This window comes from Leucoraja erinacea, chromosome 32 (genome assembly GCF_028641065.1).
Source record: "Leucoraja erinacea ecotype New England chromosome 32, Leri_hhj_1, whole genome shotgun sequence".
Classification (NCBI taxonomy): domain Eukaryota; kingdom Metazoa; phylum Chordata; class Chondrichthyes; order Rajiformes; family Rajidae; genus Leucoraja; species Leucoraja erinaceus.
In genome coordinates, this window is record NC_073408.1 from 5,012,742 (window position 1) to 5,036,927 (window position 24,186).

Genomic DNA, 24,186 nt, shown 5'->3' on the forward strand with positions numbered 1-24,186 from the left:
TATTTTTAATATGTTTTATTATTTATTTATTATTTATTTTTATAATTTCTTTGTGATTTTTTTAATGATACTGCCTGTAAGGAAAATTCATTTCGTTGTCTCAAATTGAGACAATGACAATAAATTTGAATACAATACAATGATCTTTGCCTGTGATCTTGTTGCTGTGGCAGCCTCCGGTCCTTCAGTACAGGGGGCGCTGTCGGGCGGGGACTCGCATCCTCCCCCCCTCTCCCCGTCTTAAAGGCGAGGTCCTGCGGCGCGACCTTTAATGATTTCGCCGACGTTTAATGGGTTCGGCGGTGGAAGCGTCACGTCACGGCGGGACAAGGACGGCCTCTGTGAGCGGCTGAATCCTCGGCGGTCGGGGACCGGCGGCGGCGGCTTCGCGATGGGGAAGAAGAAGAAGAAGAGGAAGAAGTCGTCCTCGGCGGCGGCGGAGGAGGAGGAGGGGCCGGTGTACTGCACGGTGTGCAGGCAGACGTGGTTCGGCGGCCGGGGGCATGTACACGGCGTGAGGCACCAGGCGAGGCTCGGGGCGCTGCTAGGCCGCTTCGCGCTGAAGGTGAGCGGCTCTTAAAGGCGCTGGCGCCCCCCACCCACCCCTCCCCCTCCTCCCCCTGCCCCGATAAACGTCGGCCAAACACGGAATAAAAGCCAAGCCAAGTGTGCAGGGAGGAACTGATGCTGGTTTACACCAAAGATCTTATAGCAGAGGAGGATCTTTGGTTTACACCACGGGTAGACACAATTGCCATAGAGGGAGTGCAGATAAGGTTCACCAGACTGATTCCTGGGATGTCAGGACTGTCTTATGAAGAAAGACTGGATAGACTTTGTTTACACTCTCTAGAATTTAGAAGATTGAGAGGGGATCTTATAGAAACTTACAAAATTCTTAAGGGGTTGGACAGGCTAGATGCAGGAAGATTGTTCCCGATGTTGGGGAAGTCCAGGACAAGGGGTCACAGCTTAAGGATAAAGGGTAAATCCTTTAAAACCGAGATGAGAAGAACTTTTTTCACGCAGAGAGTGGTGAATCTCTGGAACTCTCTGCCACAGAGGGTAGTTGAGGCCACTTCATTGGCTATATTTAAGAGGGAGTTAGATGTGGCCCTTGTGGCTAAGGGGATCAGGGGGTATGGAGAGAAGGCAGGTACGGGATACTGAGTTGGATGATCAGCCATGATCATATTGAATGGCGGTGCAGGCTCGAAGGGCCGAATGGCCTACTCCTGCACCTAATTTCTATGTTTCTATGTTTCTATCCTCTGATCTGCTATAGGATCTTTGGTTTACACCACAGGTAGACACAAACAGCTGGAGTAACTCAGAGGGACAGGCAGCATCTCTGGAGGCTTCCCCACAGCCATCAGGCTGTTCAAGTTCAAGTGAGTTTATTGTCATGTGTCCCTGTATAGGACAATGAAATTCTTGCTTTGCTTCAACACACAGAACATAGTGGGCATTTACTACAAAACAGATAAGTGTGTCCATATACCATAATATAAATGTTCAAGAAGGAACTGCAGATGCTGGAAGATCGAAGGTACACAAAAATGCTGGAGAAACTCAGCGGATGCAGCAGCATCTATGGAGCGAAGGAAATAGGCGAGGTTTCAGGCCGAAACCCTTCTTCAGACTGAATACCATAATATAAATGTATACACACATACGCACCTGTCCTCCACTATCACCCTGAGCACTGGCACACCACAGGGCTGTGTACTAAGCCCCATGCTCTACTCCCTCCTCACTCATGATTGTGTTCCTGCATTCGACACCAACACCATCATGAAGTTTGCAGACGACACAACAGTGATTGGGCTGATCACCAATGGTGATGAAACAAAATACAGGGCAGAGGTGCAGGACCTGGCGGACTGGTGCACACGTAACAACTTGTCACTAAACACCTCCAAGACCAAGGAGCTGATTATTGACTTCAGGAGGTCCCATAATGGAGAATACGCCCCAATCTCCATTTACGGGGAAAGTGTGGAGAGAGTGTCCAGCTTTAAGTTTCTGGGCACTCGCATTTCAGAGGACCTCACATGGTCCACCAACACCGCTGCGCTGGTTAAGAAGGCACAGCAATGACTGTTCTTCCTGAGGACATTAAAAAAGACTGGTCTGCCCCAACAGCTGCTGACAACGTTCTACCGCTGCACCACAGAGAGCATATTAACGTATGGCATATCTGTGGTATCTCAGCTGCACGGAGGCGGAGAGGAGAGCTCTTCAGCGCGTCGTCCACAGAGCGCAGAGGGTCATTGGGACAGAGCTACCAGCCGTGGAGGGCATCTACCACACACGGTGCCTCAGGAAGGCCGTCAGCATCCATAAAGACTCATCACACCCCTGTAACGGACTGTTTGAACTACTTCCCTCCGGCAGACGTTACAAGGCCTTCTACACCCGTACCTCCAGGCTCAGAAACAGCTTTATTAAATAGTAAATGCCTACTATGTTCTGTGTGCTGAAGCAAAGCAAGAATTTCATTGTTCTATACAGGGACACATGACAATAAACTCACTTGAACTTGGGAAGGAATGGCGGACGTTTCGGGTCGAGACCTTTCTTCTTCAGACTTCATTCTACATTTTCCTTAATCAACGTCCCCTTTGATCCCTCACTTTCACTCCTCGCCCTTCCATATCTCTAGTTTCTCTTTGCTCTGACACTCAGTCTGAAGAAGGGTCTCAACGTACAATTTAATCAGGAGTACAGTCAAATTAGTCGGTGTTCTAGGATGGGGGTGGGAAGGAGTGAGAGAGGGAAAACAAGGGTTACTTGAAGTTAGAGAAGTCAAGATTCAAGAGAGTTTATTGTCATGTGTTCCAGGTAGGACAATGAAATTCTTGCTTTGCTTCAGCACAACAGAATATATATATATATATAGTAGGCATGCATACAGAATAGATCGGTGTGTCATATACCATTATATAAATATATACACGCATGATTATTCATAACATTGGGTTGCAAGCTGCCCAAGTGAAATATAAGGTTGAAAGATGTCTGAAGAAGAGTCTCGACCTGAAATGTCACCCGTTCCTTCTATCCACAGAAGCTGCCTGTCTCCCTGAGTTACTCTAGCATTTTGTGTCTTCTAGCTTGAGTCAAGCCAAGTATGTAGGAAGGAACTGCAGATGCTGGTTTACACAGAAGGCAGGGGCTTGGGGGGTGTTCTGGAGCAGAGGGTTCTCGAAGTGCATTTACATAGTTCCCTGAAAGTGGCATCACAGGTAGATGAGGTGATCAAAAAGTATTTTGGTACTTTAGTCTTGATAGTTGACATAGAAGTTGTGATGTTATGTTACAGTTGGACAAGATATTGGAGATGATGCATTTTGAGTATTGTGTTCAATTTTGGTTTCCCTGCTGTAGGAATGATGCTAAAGCTGGAAAGAGTGCAGAGAATAGACACAAAATGCTGGAGTAACTCAGTGGGACAGGTAGCATCTCTGGAGAGAAGGATTGGGTGACGTTTTGGGTCGAGACCCTTTTTCGGACTGGTTAGGGATAAGGAAACGAGAGATATAGATAGTGATGTGGAGAGATAAAGAACAATGAATGAAAGATGTGCAAAAAAGTAACAATGATAAAGGAAACGGGGCCTTGTAAGCTGTTGGTAGGGTGAAAATGAGACGCTAGCGCGACTTGGGTGGGGGAGGGATAGAGAATATTTACGAGGATGTTGCCAGGACTTGAGGGCCTGAGCAATAGGGAGAGGTTGGGCAGGTTAGGACTTTATTCCTTGGAGCACAGGAGGCTGAGGGATGATCTTATAGAGGTGTATGAAATCATGAGCAGGAGTGGGGATAGGGTGGATGCACAGAGTCTTTCAACTCACAGGGGAATCAAGAACGAGAGCATGAATCCATTTTGTTCCTACTAAATATGAATATCCAGGTACTTGGATAATTGTTAGCAGAAGATTTCCTAACTCAGCCCGGGTCTCTGGCGCAGTAAGACAGCAACTCTGCCACTGTGCTGCCCAAATCTCAGATGAATATATGTTTTCTGCCCTTTAAAAGAATAAGCATGTTTATGAATGTAGAACTGCAACCGATGGAAACCCACTGAGCAAAGAATAACTTGGTTCATTCAACTGTTCGATTGGTATTTGAGAGTACACAGTTTTATTTATACACAGACATAATAAACTTTGATTCATAGAGGGCTCCCAACCACAAAAAACTAATCATGTTCTCCAGAGATGCTGCCTGACCCGATGAGCTATTCCAGCACTTTGTGCCTTTCCTTAATGATTCATAGACAGCTCCCTTAATGTTTATCATTAAAAATAATACCATCTAAATCATCTGCTGTGGTTTTCATTTTGTTGAGTGGTGTCATTCAACCATAGGCATCAAGACCATTGGCAAGAGGTGACGCCAGTCATAATTCAGTCGCTGTTGTTTTTAACCTTGAAAGTATAATCAGAAACATTTTGTGTTTTGCTTAGAACTGTAAAAGTGTTATCCCAGAGCTTTGAGAAGTAAGTGACCTTGATGTATTGCTGGCTTGGGAATTGTACTCTATAATTGCACAGTTGGCCTACAGTAGTTTAGCAAAGTACTCATTGCTTGAGGTTCTTTTATTCTATACTCGACTCGACTCGTAATTAGAAATGTCTTTTGCATTCTATTTGAAGTTGCATTCAAGTAATTTGACTTTTGTAAAGAGCCGGGAAAGAAAAATACAACATTTTATTCTTAATGTACCTTCATCGAGACAATGATTCCAATCTTTACCCAATTGCAAAGTCATTATTCAACCTTCTGCCTAATGAATATAGGCCAAACAAACCTGTTCTTATTAACTGAAACGAAGCTCTAATTTCAGATTGTTTAAGAAGGAACTGCAGATGCTGGAAAATCGAAGGTAGACAAAAGTACTGGAGAAACTCAGCGGCCCGAAACGTTGCCTATTTCCTTTGCTCCATAGATGCTGCTGCACCCGCTGAGTTTCTCCAGTATTTTTGTCTACCTCTAATTTCAGATATTCTCTGAAGTTTTGATTTTTTTAAATAGGCAGGCCCTCACTCATGTGTTCTGTGTGTTCGGAGCAATGGGATATAGCAGGTGGTTTGGTGAATATTGAATTGTTTTCATGATTTGGGATCTTCATTGTAAAGTACAAATAATTTAATCAGCTAACCATCAGATACCTCTAGTCTGATGCACTGGGAAATCCATACCAAAAAGGTTAGAATAAAAAGCACAAGCCAAATTGTTAAATAAACTGCATGTAGCACTTAATACTTTTCCCTTCCAAAAGCCATCAATCTCAGTTCAGGAATTGACCAAGTCCCAGCAGCTTCTCTGGGGAAGGGAGTTTCAATTATCTTAAAACATCTTAAGTGGAAGATCCTTGCTCTTTATAATCACTCCTTTATCCCTGTGCCTGCTGCTTGCTGTCCTCGCTGTGAAATGTTGTTGCAATTCAAAGTGGTTATTGGAGATCAATTGAGGGATGCAGTATGGAAATGGGCCCTCTGGCCCACCAAGTTCCTGCCGACCACCAATCACCCATTTTCACTAATTCTGTCATCCCACTTTCGCATGCAGTCCCCACACAATTGGGGAAATGCATCAATGAACAAGCCTGTTTTGGGAATGTTGGGAGGAAACCAGAGCACCCGGAGGAAACTCAAATGGTTACGGGGAGAACATCCAAACTCCACACAGACAGCGCCCAAGGTCAGGATCGAACCCGGGTCACTGGCGCTGCGAGACTGTGCTGCCTGCAATCGACCAATCTCTCCTTGTATGGTGGTCCCGCCAAGCGAGGAATCAGTCTCCCTTTACATGAGGAGACCACAAATGCTCACAACACTCCAGGTGTGGTCTCACTGGGGTCAGGGATGATTGTAGCCGAGAGGTAATGGTCTCTTCTAAAGGTCGTCACTGTTCAACTCCCCCCCCCCCCCCAGGTTGAAGAGGCACGTAAGACTCTTTCACAAGTGAAAGTGGAGAAATACGACTTTACCCGGCACGAGGAGAATTTCTGGTGTCACTGCTGTAATGGAGACGCGAAGAAGCACATCACGAATGAAAGCCTTGCCGTGCTGTACGGAGGACTGTTGGAACACTTTGCAAGGTACAGTATCTGCAATTTTTTTAATAACTTTATGCTGTGTGTAGTCCAGTTAATGGACAATAGGTGCAGGTGTAGGCCATTCGGCCCTTCGAGGCAGCACCGCCATTCAATGTGATCATGGCTGATCATCCACAATCAATACCCCGTTCCTGCCTTCTCCCCATATCCGCTGTCTTTAAGAGCTCTACATAACTCTCTTGAAAGCATCCAGAGAATTGGCCTCCACTGCCTTCTGAGGCAGAGAATTAACCGAGAAATGACAGAGTTGTGGATGTAGCCCAGTCCATCACGCAGACCAGATGGCCCACATTTGACTCCATCTACATTTTATGCTGCCTCAGAAAAGCAGCCAACATTCTCAACGGCTGTAAGAAGGAAGTGCAGATGCTGGTTTGCACTGAAGTTAAGACAGTAAAGACTGGAGCCACTCAGCAGGTCAGGCAGCATCTCTGAAGAAAAGGAATAGGTGACGTTTTGGGTCGAGTCTGATGAAGGGTCTCGACCCGAAACATCACCTATTCCTTTCCTTGAGAAAATGCTACCTGAGTTACTCCAGCTTTTTGTGTTTAATATCAAAGACTTATCCCACCCCTGCCTTACCACCTTCTCCCCTCTCCTGTCAGGCAGAAGATACAGAAGCTGAAAGGCGCACACCACCAGATTCGGGAACACCTTCTTTCCCTCTGCAATCAGGCTTCTGAACAATCTTGCCTTAAGCTAGGGTACTGTTTAAGAAAGAACTGGAAATGCTGGAAAAATCGATGGTAGACAAAAATTGCTGGAGAAACTCAGCAGGTGAGGCATCATCTACGTAGAGAAGGAATTGGTGAAGTTTCTGGTCGAGACCTGAAACGTCGCCAATTCCTTCTCTCCAATAATGCTGCCTCACCCGCTGAGTTTCAACAGAATTTTTTTTTGTCTAGCTTTAAGCTAGGATACTGTCTGATTTACCTCTGTCCTATTGTGGATATTGGACCTTGTCAATGGATCTGGTGCGCTACAATGGTGAGGACTCTGTTCTGCACTCTGCATCTTCCCCTTTGTTCTACCTATGGTACTTGTGTTGACTTAATTGTATTAATGTACGGAATTTCATCTGACTGGACAGCGAGCAAAACAAAGCTTTCCATTGTACCTCTGTGCACATGACAATAATAAAGCTAAACCTAGCCCCTGGTTGGTCCACCACGGTGTGAAAATGTTACATGCTGACTTAATTTGCAACAACATAGGAAGCTGTCGCATGTGGGGTTGTTCAACCACTGTTAATTATGTTTCAAACTTCATTGCAGCTTGGAACACTTAAAACAAACCAACAAATTCTGGTGGGAACATAAAGCAGACAAAAAGTTGAAAGAGAAGTTTCTGCTCTCAGGCGATGTTTATGAAAAGTAAGTAATGGATCTCTGCTCTGTGTTGCATTGCCGAAAACCGAGGTTTGCATAAATCAGCAACAGTGAAAGGAAATCGATCAGTAAGTGTGAATGTGGATGTTCCATATTGTCTGAAGGTTTCAGTAGTTCAGTTTAGTTTGGAGCGACAGCACAGAAACAGGCCCTTCGGCCCACCGAGTCTGCACCGACCAGCGATGCTGGCACATTAACACTGTCCAGCGCACACACAAGGGACAATTTACACTTATACCAAGCCAATTGTCCCTGGTCTGGAGTGTGTGAGGAAACCGGAGATCCTGGCGAAAACCCGCGCTGTCACGGGGAGAACGTACAAACTACAGACAGCATCCATAGTCGGGATCGAACCTGGGTCTCTGGTGCTGTAAGGCAGCATCTCACCTGCGGCACCACTGTGCTGCCCAACTGTAGTATGTGTCAGCTTTTCATTGCTCTCTGTCTCCTTGAGTTAATTTCCATTCATGGATGAATGTTCTAATCACATTTGATAAAAAGCATTGCAGCAGATTAGATAGCAAGCATTGCAGGTTAGTAAATTAATTGGCTTCTGTAAATTGTCCCTAGCCTGTAGTTTGGGAAAGTGGGATAACATATGGCTGATAGACACAATGCTGGAGTAACTCAGCAGGACCGGCAGCATCTCTGGAGAGAAGGAATGGTTGACGTTTCGGGTCGAGACTGAAGAAACGTCACCCATTCCTTCTCTCCAGAGATGCTGCCTGTTCCGCTGAGTTACTCCAGCATTTTGTGTCTACCACGGACCTATTTATTCCGACACTTTGTTTCCTGTTGACACAGAACAGAACAATACAGCACAGGAACAAGCCCTTTGGCCCACATTTTAACTGCTAACGTCTAAGCTTTATCCAGAATTCTCTTTTCATTTATCAAGGTTCAAAATAGCTGTCGCGAAGGCAGTGGAAAACTACGAAGAGAAGGAAGATGAATATATTAAACAGGTATGGGGCAGTTAAAATGGATGCAAATGAATGAGCTGCTGTATATGTTATTGAGGAATTAGTTGTAGTTTTGGATACCATTCCCTCCTCTTGATTCAGTTAAAACAATGGTTCTCACATGAAAATAAACTAAACTCAAAACTTAAACTATTCCCTGGAGTTGCTATATTTTGGATGCAATCCCTTGTTTTGTCGAACCTGTCCATATACCTCCTCGCTCGCCTCTATCCAGGGACCACAACAGTCCTTGCAGGTGAGACAGAGGTTCACGTGCACCTCATCTGCTGCATCTGGTGTTCCTGATGTGGCCTCCTGTACATTGGCAGGTCCAAATACTTGTGCTCAGTACGCCACAGCTTGGATTTCCCAATAGCAAGCTGTTTTAACTACCCTTCCCACACTGTCCTTAATGTTCTGGGCCTCCTCCATTGCCAGAGTGAGGCCACATGCAAACTGGTGGAGCATCAACTTGCATTCCGCTTACAATATACAGCTTACAACCCAACAGTATGAACACCATATTCTCCAATTTTAGGTCACTAAACCTACCCCCACTTTCTTTTCACCCCCTCTCTCCCCTGTGCCTCACATTGAGTAGCAAATATTTCTCCTCCTCCCCCTCCTTTTCCACTTACATACCTTCTTCCAGCTTCACAATTCACAACTCTTCTATCCTTCTGTCTCACACCTTCTGCCTTTCAGTCTCTGGCCTTTCTCCAACCATCTGCCCATCAAAACATCCTCTCGCCCAGGCTTTGTCCTGCCCCTCTCCTCTTGCATCTTTCTTCTCTTGCCCCCTCCACCCCCACTCACCACTATCAGTATGAAGAAGCGTCCTGACCCAAAGCGTCACATATCTATGTTTTCCAGAGATGCTGCCTGACCTGCTGAGTTACTCCAACACTTTGTGTCTTTTTTTTCTGTAAACCAGCATCTGCAGTTCCTTGTGTTAAAGTATTAATTATTAATTACTGTTCACTGCCCACTACCTCATTGCAGTGTCTATGAAGATCTCTTTGTGCTGGCTATAACAGTGACAACAAAAAATACTTAATTGGGTATTTAGCTGTTTGGGATTCTGATGTTTTTGAAAAACACTGTAAATTAAAGGTTTTTGTTCATTACTGCATATATTGCTCATGTCATCTCCACTGCAGTGAGGTCTGGAGCGTTGCTGTGGAGACCAAAGATGATGGGAAAATTGCTGGGTACATCATCTGGCTTTTCTATGCAACGCCTCTCAGCCTGTATCAGTTGATGGTTTAGTTGCCTTGCCTGCCTCCACTCTAAATTATAAGTGGTGCATGGTTAATGGAGGCACAGTGGGAGAGGTTTGGGGGTGAAACAAACAACTTGTTTCCCAAATAGAAAGTTGTTTGTATTAACCCCAACATAAAATATCCATCGCTTCTCTCAGCCATCTAGAACTGTTTGGAGGAAATTCACTCCTGAATTTAAGTGAGAGTATATATTTTTTTATAAAGAGGAAAATGTAATGTTAATGTTCAGTTAAAATGTGAACGTGGAGAGATATATTTTGCATAATGCAATGGGTTTTATGACTTGAATTTAAATTTATTTATTATGCATATATGGAAAAAGCAGTGTTGGCCAAAAACACACCTTCTACTGAGATACTTTAAACTTTGCTTTAGACTTTAGAAATACAAATACAGACCCTTTGGCCCAGCGATCACCCAGTACACTAGCACTATCCTACACACTAGGGTCAATTTACAATTTTTACCAAAGTCATTTAACCTACAAAGCCGCACGTCTTTGGAGTGTGGGAGAAAACCGGATCACCTGAGGAAAACCCACGCGGCCACAGGGAGAACGTACGAACTCCATGCAGACAGCACACATAGACAGGACCAGTCCCAGGTCTCTGGTGTTGTAAGGCAGCAACTCTACCGCTGAGCCACCGTGCCTCCCACTGTCACGGCTAGTTGTAGTTACTGCTGCAGATAATATCTAAGATACTCGAGTTATGATTGTATTTGGAGGAATTTCTTCTACTAATTTAACAAAGAAATTAACAATGCCATTTTACTTTTGTGTGTGTGTGTGTTGTGTGTTTGTTGCTCTGTTTAATAGTTTGTACATTTGGGCATTATTTTCTGTGCTGGCCCCTTGAACCTTTACACCAGTCATGAGTGACTTAGGTCTTTATTTTTAATTTTCTCTATAGGAAGCAGAGTACATTCGCGAAGTGGATCGGAGGAGGCAGGAGGTAGTGCAGGCTGCCTTTGAGGTTGGTTTTACCTGGATGAGCCTGAACAGTATCCATGGCAACTGTTGTATTTTACATCAACTGATCTATAAATTGCACAATTATTCTGTCAGATCAAAATTAGGCACTTAGTTGGTTAGCTGTAATGGCAGCGTGGAGTTAAGCCCAAGGAAGATTAGTCCAGATGCTACTTCAGCTGATGTTTGCAAAGAAACCCCTTCAATTTCTGCAGCACCTTTCATGCCCTCAAGAGGTCAACAGTGCATTAATAGTGCACACAAGTTTAGTTCCCCGCACACAACTTTGGTTCTGTGCACTATTAATGCACTGTTGACCTCTTGAGGGCATGAAAGGTGCTGCAGAAATGAAAGCGTTTCCTTTGCATATACAGGAAACTGAGTTCCTTGCCGTCAACAACAAGCCTGTGACACTCCTCCCTTTTCCTCTCTGTAGTGTCTCCACCAACGATTCCTACCTTTAAGAGTATCTTATTTGCTGATGTAAAAGAAAGACAAGATTTGAGCTGGCATGGCTCTGTCCCATCGCGGAATTGTTACAGACTTCAGATACTGAGGCCCAGCGGTAGAGTTGCTGCCTTGCAGTGCCAAAGACCCGGGTCCGATCCTAACTACGGGTGCTTGTCTGTGTGGAGTTTACGTTCTCTCCGCGACCTGCGTGGGTTTTTCTCCGGTTTCCTCCCACACTCCAAAGACCTACAGGTTTGTAGGTTAATTGGCTTGGTTTAATTGTAAATTGGCACTAGTGTGTGTAGTATGGTGTTAGTGTGCGGGGATCGCTGGTTGCGGGGACATGGTGGGCCGAAAGACAGTTTCCGCGATATTTCTCTAAACTAAACTAAACTAGTTCAAGTTCAAGTGAGTTTATTGTCATGTGTCCCTGTATAGGACAATGACATTCTTGCTTTGCTTCAGCACACAGAACATAGTAGGCATTTACTACAAAACAGATAAGTGTGTCCATATACCATAATATAAATATATACACACATGAATAAATAAACTGATAAAGTGCAATAACAGAAAATGGGTTATTAATAATCAGAGTTTTGTCCGAGCCAGGTTTAATAACCTGATGGCTGTGGGGAAGTAGCTATTCCTGAACCTGGTTGTTGCCGTCTTCTACCTGAAGGTAGCAGGGAGATGAGTGTGTGGCCAGGATGGTTTGGGTCTTTGATGATACTACCAGCCTTTTTGAGGCAGCAACTGCGATAGATCCCCTCGATGGAAGGAAGGTCAGAGCCGATGATGGACTGGGCAGTGTTTACTACTTTTTGTAGTCGGGTGGTATACTCGGGTGGTATAGCAGAATAATGCCTACCTCGCCCAGTTCCTGTTGGAGGATGGGTTTAGTGATGGATTAAAAAATCCTAAGCAATGATCCTTCACTATATTACAACCAAAGTAGCCCAAACTGTAACAACTCTGACCCAAAGCCTTAACTTCCAGAGTGTAGATTCACAAATTTGACCTCTTTCCTTGTAAAGTAAAGCAATTACTTGAGGTAATGACTCTGAAATAAGATTATATTTTTAACCAAATTGTTCTATTCTATTTTGTTCCTCCGTTACTCATCTAATTCCTCTCTCGTTATTTTGAAAGGAGAACGGAGAACATTTCTTCATTCTACACAATGTTATAGAGAATGAGAAATTAAATGAATTTCACCCTGTACATTGTATGATTTTATATTTAACATGTACATTTCGTCAAGGAAATGTTCAAATTTGGAAACTATTATCCATGGAACTATTATTCCCAGGCATAGGCTTTGATTTCAAAAGCAAAAATAGAGTTGGCTAAATTTAGGGATTTGCTGTTTAAAACATGATAAAAATTGTTCAGAGTTACAATTGGAAGATTGATTCGTGATCGGGGCAGCAGAGTGGACCAGCTGCCTCAACCACCAGAGACCTCGTTGATCCTAGCCTCTGATGTCTGTGTGAAGTTTGTACATTCTCCCTGCGACTGCATGGGTTTTCTCCGGGTGCTCCTGTTTCCTCCCACATCCCAAAATCGTGTGGGTTTGTAGGTTAACTGGCCTCTAAACTCGCCCCTTGTGTGCAGGGAGTGAATGCAAAAGTGGGATAACATAGAGCTCGTGTGAGCAGGTGGTTGATGGTCAGTGTGGGCCGAAGGGCCTGTTTCCATGCTTATCTTTTAATCAATCTACATTTCGGAGAGACTGGTATTTTGCATTATCTACCTGCTTTTATTAAACAAATGCTTTTAATATCCATTAAACAGTTTATAACATTTGTTAAATTGTAAATCAAAACGTTATCAACACATTGTATTTTCCTACAGGTGTGCTTCCCCCCCCCGTACAGTATTTGGAACAATATACAGCAAGTCCTCTTACTTAAAGAACAAGGGGCTAGCAAATATAATTACAGTAATTCATAAAAATAACATTGAATTATGAAGAAATCTGTCATTATGAAAATAAGTACAATGCAGGACTTTCAAACTGGACATTTTGTGGTTAAATGTAGGAGAAGGAGGAAAATTAAATGGTTTTTAAAAATTGATGGAATATCGATGAGCTTTTGGCTTGCCTTCATAATCTTTTCCTGCCCGCCCACCAGCTCTTTGTACATTTACTATTCATTATGATTCTAAACCCTTACGGCTTGGGTAATCTATGGATTTGCAATTCATCTGCGATGTATTTTAAAGCAGGGTGTGATAGCCTCTCCCCTCAGTTCTTGAGGCTGAATGATTCTCCATATTTGCGTTTAAAAACCACTTCCCTCTATTGATCTGTCAGGTGGTTGAGTAATGTGTGAGGGACACTTGTATGCCCAGCCCTGAACCTGTCGATGCAGCCAGGGGCAGCAAGGCTGTTCCCCAAATAGAACAAAGCGAGTTTATGTAATATAGAATATGTTGTGGGTTATTCCCAAAGATCACTCTGTTCCGACACAACAAAACACAGTATTAATTGTTGAATGCATGAAGGCCTCGGAGCAATTTGCAGATGTATCATTTGGTGCTTTGCAATACAAATCCACCACCGATTTGGTTTGTTTTTTAAATCCCCCAGCAACTGATGGTCCCGCAGTTACTTTAATCCGGACAAATTTCCACGAGCCCACTTCAAATTCCCTGGGAGGGCACGTGGGCACTGCATGTGATGTTTAAGAAAGAACTGCAGATGCTGGAAAAATCAAAGGTAGACAAAAAATGCTGTGGAAACTTAGCGGGTGAGGCAGCATCCATGGAGAGAAGGGTCTCGGCCCGAAACGTCGCCTATTCCTTCTCTCCATAGTTGCTGCCTCACCCGCGGGATTTCTCCAGCATTTTGTATCTACCTTGCGCTGCATGTGATGCCCGCTCTTCCTGGACTGTCCCGAACGAGTTATCTGTTTCCACCTGCTGATGATCGCTCGGTTTTGTGCAATTCTGAGCTTATTTTGCTTGCACTTAATCCTGGCTGTGGCTTCTAAGCAAAGTCCAAGTGACAGTCGTGGTGTCAAGCATTAGCGCATTTAATTTACTTTTAATATTTGTTTTATTTAAGTTTCTTTCAGCCCACGGGGCTTTAGAGACATGGGAGGGGTACAATTAGTGGGTCAGAGGTGTATTGTCATTATTACATGGCCTCTGCTGGTGCTGCAAAATGGATAATCAGGCAAGGCTCTGGAACCAAGGGTGCAGCACAATCGGTGGTGGTCCTGTAGTTATTTTAACATAGTGTTTTAAGCTTTAAGAAGCATTGATTTTTCCTGAATCAAAACCAGCCACAGACAGAGCAACATTCTATCGATGGACGCCTGGCGTTTGCAGCCACTCATGATGGGTAAGAGTATTTTGTTTTCATTTATTAAATAAATACTGGTGTGTTGTGGAACTCTTTAATAATACTCTTTTGCCACCAGTTCCAGAGGATTGGTGCCGATGACCCCACTTTGCAACAAGATCAGAAAACGGGGACTTCAGTTAGCCTGAGAGAGGAGTGGGGGAAACTCAGTTATTAAAGATGGGATAGCAGCACATTTGGAAAGTGGTGCTGTCAGCATGGATTTACGAAAGGTGCCCATCTTATAGAATTTTTCGAGGGTAACGATCTTAGGAAGGTTCATAAGTGATAGGAGTGGAATTGGGACTTCCAGGCTTTCAAGGTCCCCATCAAGTCAAACTCACATGGCATTGGGGGTTCAGTATTGATGTGGATCATGGCTGAGCAAAGAGTAGGAGTTAAACGGGTCCTTTTCACAATGGCAGGCAGTGACTATTACCGCAAGGCTCAGTACTTCTCCCCAAAACCCATTGATGACCTGGTGAGGAATGAAGGCAATATCTATATGACACTAAGCCAGTGTTATGAGGAGATGCTACGACCAGTGACATTTCTGGGTTCAAATTGGCAGATGCAGTTTAAGTTTATCCATTTTGGTGGCAAAAACGGGAAAGCAGATTATTATCTAAACGGTGGCCGATTTATATCACGTTCAGTACAAGTCAAGGGGCTGCAGGTGTGCAGGCATAAAGAAAGCGAATGGATGTTGGCTTTCATAGCTAGTACTGCAGTTGTATAGGGTCTTGGTGACCACACCTGGAGTATTGCGTGCAGTTTTGGTCCAAATGACATTTCCAGAGAAGGTTTGATTCCTGGGAAACTGTCTTATGAAGAAATGGAAATAGTCTTGGGTTCCCAATAACTTACAAAATTCTTAAGGGGTTGGACAGGCTATATGCAGGAAGATTGTTCCCGATGTTGGGGAAGTCCAGGACAAGGGGTCACAGTTTAAGGATAAGGGGGAAATCTTTTAAATGCAAAATAAAGAATTTCACTGTGAATCTGTGGAACTCTCTGCCACAGAAGGTAGTTGAGGCCAGTTCATTGGCTATATTTAAATTATTAGATTGAATTGGCCAAGGGGCAGAGCAAAACAAGTTTGATCCGCCATGAATCTTCACAATATGCTGAGTTAATAGCGAGTTAGATTCTTGATTTTAGTTAGCCTGCATTAATCTGAATGGTGTGTTACTATTCCTCAGGCCAGACCAGCCTGACTTTAGAAAATTCTACCAGGGTTCTGCTCCTACAAATCTTGCCTCGGCCCTCCCTACTACGCCATTCAATCAATCTATCAAAAATGCCATTCTCCTGCCTTCTATGATACCTGTATCAGTTAAAATCCAGGTAAAGGCAGAACTGCATTCTTTTATAGGGAGCGAAATTTATATCACGTTTGTTTCCCTGGGCAAGTCATGACTTCTTGAAAATGAAAAAGTTTTGTGTTCCCTACAATCGCTTATCGCATGACACTGGATGGTAGCAAAATAAAGCTGGACCTAGGGTAATATGATAATAAATTATTAGTGGCAGTGCAAAATAACACCAGTTATCGAGTTTCTGGTTGACATAATCTGTCAGTGTGTTATTCCTCAGGCCAACCAGCCTATTAGTACCATTAGCACGTACAAATCTTGCCTCTCTCCCCTCCCATAAAAAATAAAATTGATATTAATCTCAGTTAAGGTAAAGAGAACTGCATTTTTACAGAAAATATTTGTTTCCCTGCAAGTCATGTTCTTGGAAGCTACATCGCCGAACAGGCAGAAGCTGGACCAAGTGGAGTGAATAACACCAGTCATTCTGGTGACATGACAAACGGACAAGCCTTGACTTTCATTGGTAACCAGGTGATGTCAAATTAAGTGCTAATGTGTCGTCGTTTGTTGCTAGCCAATACACAAGTATAGAAGGTAACAACTCTAAAGCCACTGTGCCCAGTTCTATTGCATTGAGCAATGGAAGTGAATCACTCTCAATGCTGTCTGAGGGGAACCATGCATTTGTTCGTCCAGCCTCTTCCACTCTCGCACTCCCTGACTTTCAAAGCTGGTTGTTACATGGGTATGAAGCTTCTACCATGTGCGTCTCCAGCTCTTCGCCTCTCTCTTCCGCCAGACGTGCTGAGTTACTCCAGCACTTTATGTCTATCTTTGGTGTTCCCAACTGCTTGGTTTATGCTAATTGCATTTGTAGCTCCCAAGCATTAACCTTCACTCGATGGCACCATGAGATGGTTTATGTTGTGTATTAATCCAATATTTCTGTTCCAGAATTCCCACTACCCTCTGGGTGGAAAAAGTCCCCACTTGGGTTCCTGTAACATTTTCCCCCTCACTTTAAACCCACGTCCTCTGGTCCTTGATTCTCCTACTCTAGGTAAAAGACTGCATTCATTCTATCCAGCTTATGACTTTATACACCTCTGCAAGATCACCTCTCAGCCATCTGCGCTCCAGGGAAAAGAGCCCCAGCCTGTCCGATCTATCTCCTTGTAACTCAAGCCCTCCAGCCCCTCTATATCTGAAGGCTTCTGATCTTGAGGTAACATATCACGTGTACAGTTCCCCAGGTGAGTTGGGCAAAGGATAGCGGCCGGGACGGGAGCAGAGAGGCTTGCCCTGCCCTACGGGTAAGTGAGTGTGGGACGGGAGTTTAGAGCAAGAGAGACGAGGGTGCTGTCTTGCTACGGCTCACAACAGGGCCCATACACCGACACGGCAGTCAGCTCTAGTTCAGGGCAAGGCAGGTGGCATGGTGGTAACTTGTGACCAACCACACGTAGGCCTGAGCAATCAGAGGATAAACGGCAGCCTGGGACAATGTGGGAATAGACCCACCCACTGCTGCGGGGCCTTTGCACACCTCCGTTGAACGTCACACACAGCATCCTCCTTCCACCCTTCCCGCAGTGAAGAGAGAGGTGTATAATAGCATGAGCAGGGTACCGAGAGCGCAGTGTGTTACCCCGGGCACTTTGGGTAAAACTCAGAGGACATAGCTTTAAAGTGAGTGGGGGGGGGAAAAATTAATAAGAACCTAAGGGGGATATTTTTGTTGAAGGGGACCAAAGGGTGATTGAAAATAGGTAATTAGGAAAGTAAATGGTATATGTTTGCACTGCAGTTACACGGGGCCTTGTTGAAACTACACCTAGAGTATTGTCTGGTTTTGACCTTGTCTAAAAAGGGATATCCTTGTCACCGACAAACAGTGATGATTCAGTAAACTAGTTCCAGGAATGATTGGTTTATAACTAGAGAGATTAAGTAGATCAGGCATGTATCCCCTGGAGGTCATTAGAATGAGAAATCTCTTTGAAACCATTCTTCCCGGGCTCAACATTCACGATGCAGGGAGGATATTTACGCTGGTTGGGAAGTTTAGAAGCAGAGGTTACAGTGTCAGAACAAGTAGGCTATTTAGGATTGAAATAGAACTTTATAACGAGATGCTTGGTGGGTATTTGCACAGGTTAGTGGAGTTTATTAATTCAGAGCACAAATACATTTCTGGACAGTAAAACAATTCTAGGGATATGAGGACAATGAGGTGGAAGATCAGTCTGAACTCAATGAATGACAGAAGAGTCTCGAATAGTTGGGATTGCCTGTTTTTGCTCTTGTTAATCACCAGCTCTCCAATGTCAAATTCTGCACTCTTGGCACCAAGCAATTATTTTCTTAGTTTTAACATGTTTCTGGAAAAATACTTCCACATATATCCTTCCCTCTGACTTTACATTTCACTCCTGACACAATTTTGTCTCCTTGTCCCCATTTTGTATCCAGCCATTGTCCAACCATCTGCCAATCCAAATCTCCTTCACCTGTATCCACCTATCACTTGCAAGGCTTCATCCCACCCTCATCTCTCTACAAGCTTCCTCTGCTCTCCATCCCACCCCAAGACAATCAGTCTGAAGAAGAGTCCCGACCTAAAACGTCACTATCCATGTTCTCCAGACATGCTGGCTGACCTATTGAGTTACTCCAGCACTTTGTGTCCTATGCAAGATTCTAGCATCTGCAGTTCCACGTGCCACTGGAAAAATACTCCAAGCTAAAGTAGTTGTAGTTTTTTTTTAAACAAATTGATCAAAACCCTTCTTTTAAAGACTCTTTGAACAATTGATTTTGGCCCAAGTAAAAATTTATTTGGGCAATGCTTGCATTGTTGAAAGCCTTCAAACATTACATTTGATGTGAAGTGACCACATTTATGTAAGTGAATATGAACGTAACTCTCCCCTGAAGTATGGCCACAGGGTATTTGCAAAGATCAGTACAACAGTAACATTTAGGAATATATATTTTGGCAGTTAATTGATTAAAAATAAATTCAAAATGTTCAATGTTCTAAAGTTGTTGATCTGCGATTTTGTCTGTTCAGAATTTAGTTAATTTTTCTGTTGGCTTTCTACAGTTCCAGATATCAAAATCAGAAGCTGGAAATATTCACACAGGTGATGTATACATTATGGAGCTTTTTTAGTGTTCTATATTCCACAATATATTGACTAATATTTTTTGTACTGGGTTGGGAAATGATTGTAAAATATGGGGGGGGGGGGGGGGGAGTGAATATGCGGGGGGGGGGGGTTGTAATATGCAGTGGAAGTGGGAAAGGCTGTCGGTGAACAAACACTCTCAAGCAGAGTAATAATTTGCATTTTAGCTATGATTGAAAATTGGTGATAATCACACTTGCCTGAGAGCTGTTATTGAACACATTATTACTCAGCTGTGATTGTTTGCACTGCATTTTACTGTGCTTCATGGAGGTTTGCAACACCCAATGGGTCAGGCAAGCATGTGTGATAAAGAAACAAATGCTACCTGACTCGAGTGTTGCAACATTTTCTTGTATTATTTTCGATTTACACCTAATGTGAAGTGGAATTATCCAATCCCTTAAATGTACCCTGATATTTTCTGTTTTCACTATATTTGCAGAAACCTGAAAATCCATGTTCAAATTGAGCATAATTTGCTAATTTTATAATTTCTAATTTCTTCCATGTGATGACTTCTCTGCAGCCTATGCGGCTTCTATCTTTTGAAGTTTGAGTTTGCTGCTCTACATACGAGAGGCCAACTCCCCTACTGGGGTCTTTGATTATGCATATAAGCATCAAATAGCCTACCCATTTAACTAGGGATGGTTATAAATTACTATATTTCAATTTAAACCTTGCCAGAAGCTAATGTGCTCTACATCTGACTTTAGGTGCAACTCCACCATGGCTTCTTGATGAGGAGGATGCAGAAACACCAAAACCAATAGGACCATCTTATGAAGAGTTTCTCCAGCAGAGTATGTGTTTGATATTCTGAATGGCTAAGTTTTCCTTTATTTACTCCTCGGGGTGTGGGCAACATTTAACTAGGGTGAGACCAGCATTTAACTAAACGATGAACTCCAGATATTGGTTTATACCAACGATATATACACACAGTGTTGGATTAACTCAGAGGGTCAGGCAGCATCTCTGGAGAAAAAGGAGATGCTGCCTGACCCGAGTTACTCCAGCACTTTGTGTCTACCAGCATTTAACTGTTCATTCTATCTAGATAATCCTGGCGAGCAGCTTGGAGAACTGATTTCTTGAAATACTAACAAAACAAAAATGGATTTGGGCAAAGAATTCAATGCTGTAGGGAACTGACACTCATCGGAACTGTTCAAGAGTTGGAAAAAATTTGATTGGCCAAATTGCCTCCTGTGCTAGAACAACTCGTAGTTCAGTGAATGTTAGTGTTGCTAGAATACTTTTACTTTGCTTATCAGTAACCTGGGTGTAAAACATTAGACCTTTATTAATTAGGGTGCTATATCAATACTTGTTTCTTAGCCAATTCCATTATTTTTCAGTTTGTTTTTAAGACGGTTCAGTGAAAAATCCAAGTATAGATTTAATGAGTTAAACGTCATGTTTAACTTAATCACTCCAAACTCATGCACGTTAAGCTAGTAGAGTCATGCTCGCACATCACACAACTCCATCCATGTCTTGCAGCAGAATTATCCTAAATTTCAAATCATTCCAGGGTTTTCTCGTTGTTACATTTACAACCTCTTACAGCCCCCACAACCTTGAGATTCCTTTAAGAGTCAAGAGTGTTTTATTGTCATATGTCCCAGATAGAACGATGAAATTCTTACTTGCAGCAGCACAACAGAATATGTAAACATGGTACACTGTAAACAATATAACGAGAAAAAATGGGCCTCCACTTTTAATTAATCCATGGTTGGTTGCTATGTTTTTGGTTTCCCAAATTCTGTAACTTCTTGCCCACTCAACCGATCTAAATCACTACAATCCTTAAACCACCACTTTGTAAAGGCTTATTTTTCTGAGGCAACTTAGTTTTCATTTTCTTGTCCAGTTCTGTGAAACATTTATATTTTGGCCTTCAAATAAATCCCACTCGATATTTTCCCTTTTATAGCCTAAAACCATCTCTCACACTGCTGAACTGCAGCTAAAGCCCTTAAAATTATTCCATTGGTTCTGGTTTCATCCTTTGAAAAGGTGACGCACCCAGGTATTTTATTCCAGTGAAGCGCAATCCTTGATGCATAATATTTGAAGTGCAAGGGAACAGGCCAGATCGATGACATAATTACCAGTCTGCAAACACCACGCCATTTTCTGTCTGAAGAGGGTCTCACCTTGAAATGTCACGCATTCCTTCTATCATTTTCTCGATTTTTGTTTGCTGGTACTTTTCTTTTGAATTCTTTCTAATTTTAGAAGAGAGAGAGAAACTGAAGAAACTTCCTCCAAATAGAGTTGGTGCCAACTTCAACCACTTGTCAGAAACAGATGATTCCTGGTTGCCTTCGTTTGGCAGAGTGTGGAATGATGGCAGGAGGTGGCAATCCAGGTAAGACTTCAAGCTGTTCCCCACCTAGCATAAACCCATTTCCAAACCATCCCACCCCATATATTTCTAATATCCATTCCCTACGTCCCAAAACTCCAAATCAAACTATTGTTCACCTGACCCCTTCCAAAGCTTTAGCTTTGTATGGTTCAATGTGGTTCCATTACTGCTTTTAAATGTACATGGTAATGAATTTTGACCACCCCTCAATTTTAACTTTTTTAGGCATCAGTTCCGGTTGGAAGAAGGCAAGAAAAGCAGAAAGCGCAGAAGAGATGACCAGTAGAGCTGATTAAATTGGATGTGTTTAAACTGAGCATAATGGCTGCTTTTGGAATGTGTGGTGTACTTTGTAACTGTAAATTGCACCAAAGGTTTATCAAATTCATAACTGAAGTCATTTAATAACTGCTCGTTATACTTTGATAATACAATTACTTGGCTGGGATTGAATGCCCGTGATAGCACGAGTACAGGCCATTCCTGGGTAATGAACATGTTGTGTCTTTGCAGACATCCATAAAGTAAAAAAAATGCACAAAACTTGCTTTCACGGTACTCTAATGAACAGAAGCAGTGATCAGATAGATCACTAAGGGGAGGCAGAGGATACTAATTCTGTAGCTTCGATTTAAATAATTGTGAGAGCTTGATCATATGAGTGTCCACAAATTGAGTTATGTAATTTGGGGAATGGCCAGTAAGCCTGAACAGCCTTGGCCCAACCTTGTGAATAGATTTCCCTCAGTGCTGAAAGGACAAATTTCATCTTGCTAAATATAAATGTAGTCCATATTTCCATTTAATATTAAGCATGATCTACAGGCTCTCACTCCAGTGAAATAAATGTCTAATACAGATATAGCAATTGAGAATTCCATCCTTGCATGCGTTTGGGCAACTCAATAATTACAATTGTTTAGGCAATTTGCAATTGGAGCCATTGGCATACAGCACAGAAATGGGCAGTTTGGTCCAATGCTTTTGCACAGATCTACACTAATCCATTTGCATGCATTAGGTCTGCATCCTTCAATGCCTTGACTATCAAGTACCCACCTGAACATTCCTGAAATGGCATTTAATCACCACCAGTCCCAATATCGTTTCTCTCATTTTGAATATTTGCATTATTTTTGATAACCCCTACCATGGGTAAAACAATTCAACTATCCCTTCTATGCATCAATTTTCTCTTTCAGGTAACTCATAAGCCACCTTAATTCCGGGGAAGCAATCTCTCCCCATTAATAAAGGCCTCCAATCCAATGAAGACTGTGATGAATTTCCTTTCCATTCTTCTCTCGCACAAGCTCATCCTAAGTGATGAGAGCTGTGCACAACACTCCCCAACTGCACTCAAACCAATGTTTTGTACAGTTGCAACAAACCCCCAGTTTAATTTTCCATGCCCCACTCCACGATGGTAAGTTTTCAATATCTCATCCGCCTGTGTTGTGATGGACTTAAACCCCAAAATCTTGTTCAACATGTACTGCTCTACCATCGACTGCCTGTTGTGCCTCATTTGACTTCCTGTAATGTATATTGTTTAAGTTCAGCTCCCTTGTTGCAGTGTCTTAGCAGTTAAAATAAACATTGCCAGTTTACTGGCAGCTTGTTCAATAATTTAGGTTTGAAATTTATCCCAACAAACCATATTTAGAATCATTGCTCGTGCAGCAGTCTAATCCAACGGAGGATAAACGATTGTGCATTATCTTAGTGGGAAAATGCTAAAAAGCCTAAAGGGCCACTGTTCACAATTTACCAAAAATCATTATCTAGCAGCCTATAAAACTATCACCATCATAGAGGAATGTAATTAATGGCGGTATCTAGAATAAATAATGCAGCTAACAGCTGCCATAGATACTGATCTAATAACCCGATGCAATATTTTTGCCTTTTATTTTTATATTATAACTAGACCAAGTGCAGACCCGTTGGGTCTGTTCCCCCAGGGTGCGGTTGTGTGGGGGAGTCGGCATGCAGCGTCACACACACTAACTATCCCTTCCCCCCCGCACTAATTACCCCCCTTGATATTATATTAATATTATTAATTTACTCCTTTTACCCCATATATGGGGGGGGGGGGGGGGGGGGGGGGGGGGGGGGAGGGAGAGAGGAGGGGGGGGGGGGGGGGGGGGGGGGGGGGGGGGGGGGGGGGGGGGGGGGAGAGAGAGGGGGGGGGGGGGGGGGGGGGGGGGGGAGAACCTAAAACACATTTTAGAACCAAAAAAGACACATTCTGCAAGCATTGTAGAACCAAGAGACACTTTTTGCAAACATTTTAGAACCATTAGACACTTTTTGCTAACATCACTTCCTGGTTTTATAGTCGGGGACAGCAGGGAGAATGGGGAATTTTGTAAAAACATTAATATCTCTTGTCATTTTTCATCGACGGGAAAAATCCTCAGCACGCGGAGGGGGGGGGGCTCCGAGCAAGGTGGCCAAAAATGACGGCCGTAGATGGCGGGGTTCTCGTGGAAATCGCAGCACAGATGGCCAAAACCGGTCAAGAACAGACTTTTAGTAATATAGATAGATTAACTCAGCTTACAAGCAGAGGCAACCCTATTAAGATTCTCAGTCTGAAGAAGGGTTTCAGCCCGAAACATTGCCTATTTCCTATGCTCCATAGATGCTGCCTCGCCCACTGAGTTTCTCTATCACTTTTGTCTACCTTCGATTTTCCAGTATCTGCAGTTCCTTCTTAAACAATTAAGATGGACTGCTTTTAATAAGCAAAGGAT

The 24,186-nt window shown here is 43.2% G+C and overlaps 1 protein-coding gene across 1 annotated transcript; it reads left to right on the forward strand.

Annotated features, from left to right (window-relative positions):
- The first annotated feature begins 271 nt into the window (after positions 1–271).
- On the forward strand, positions 272–23,053 carry cenatac (centrosomal AT-AC splicing factor). Its single transcript, XM_055660614.1, has 11 exons — positions 272–565; positions 5,942–6,108; positions 7,401–7,499; positions 8,413–8,479; positions 10,671–10,733; positions 14,473–14,531; positions 16,264–16,381; positions 18,957–18,996; positions 19,761–19,847; positions 21,292–21,424; positions 21,650–23,053. The coding sequence occupies exons 1-11, from the start codon at positions 272–274 to the stop codon at positions 21,708–21,710; spliced, it is 1,188 nt and encodes a 395-aa protein (XP_055516589.1). The 3' UTR covers positions 21,711–23,053.
- The last annotated feature ends 1,133 nt before the right edge of the window (positions 23,054–24,186 follow it).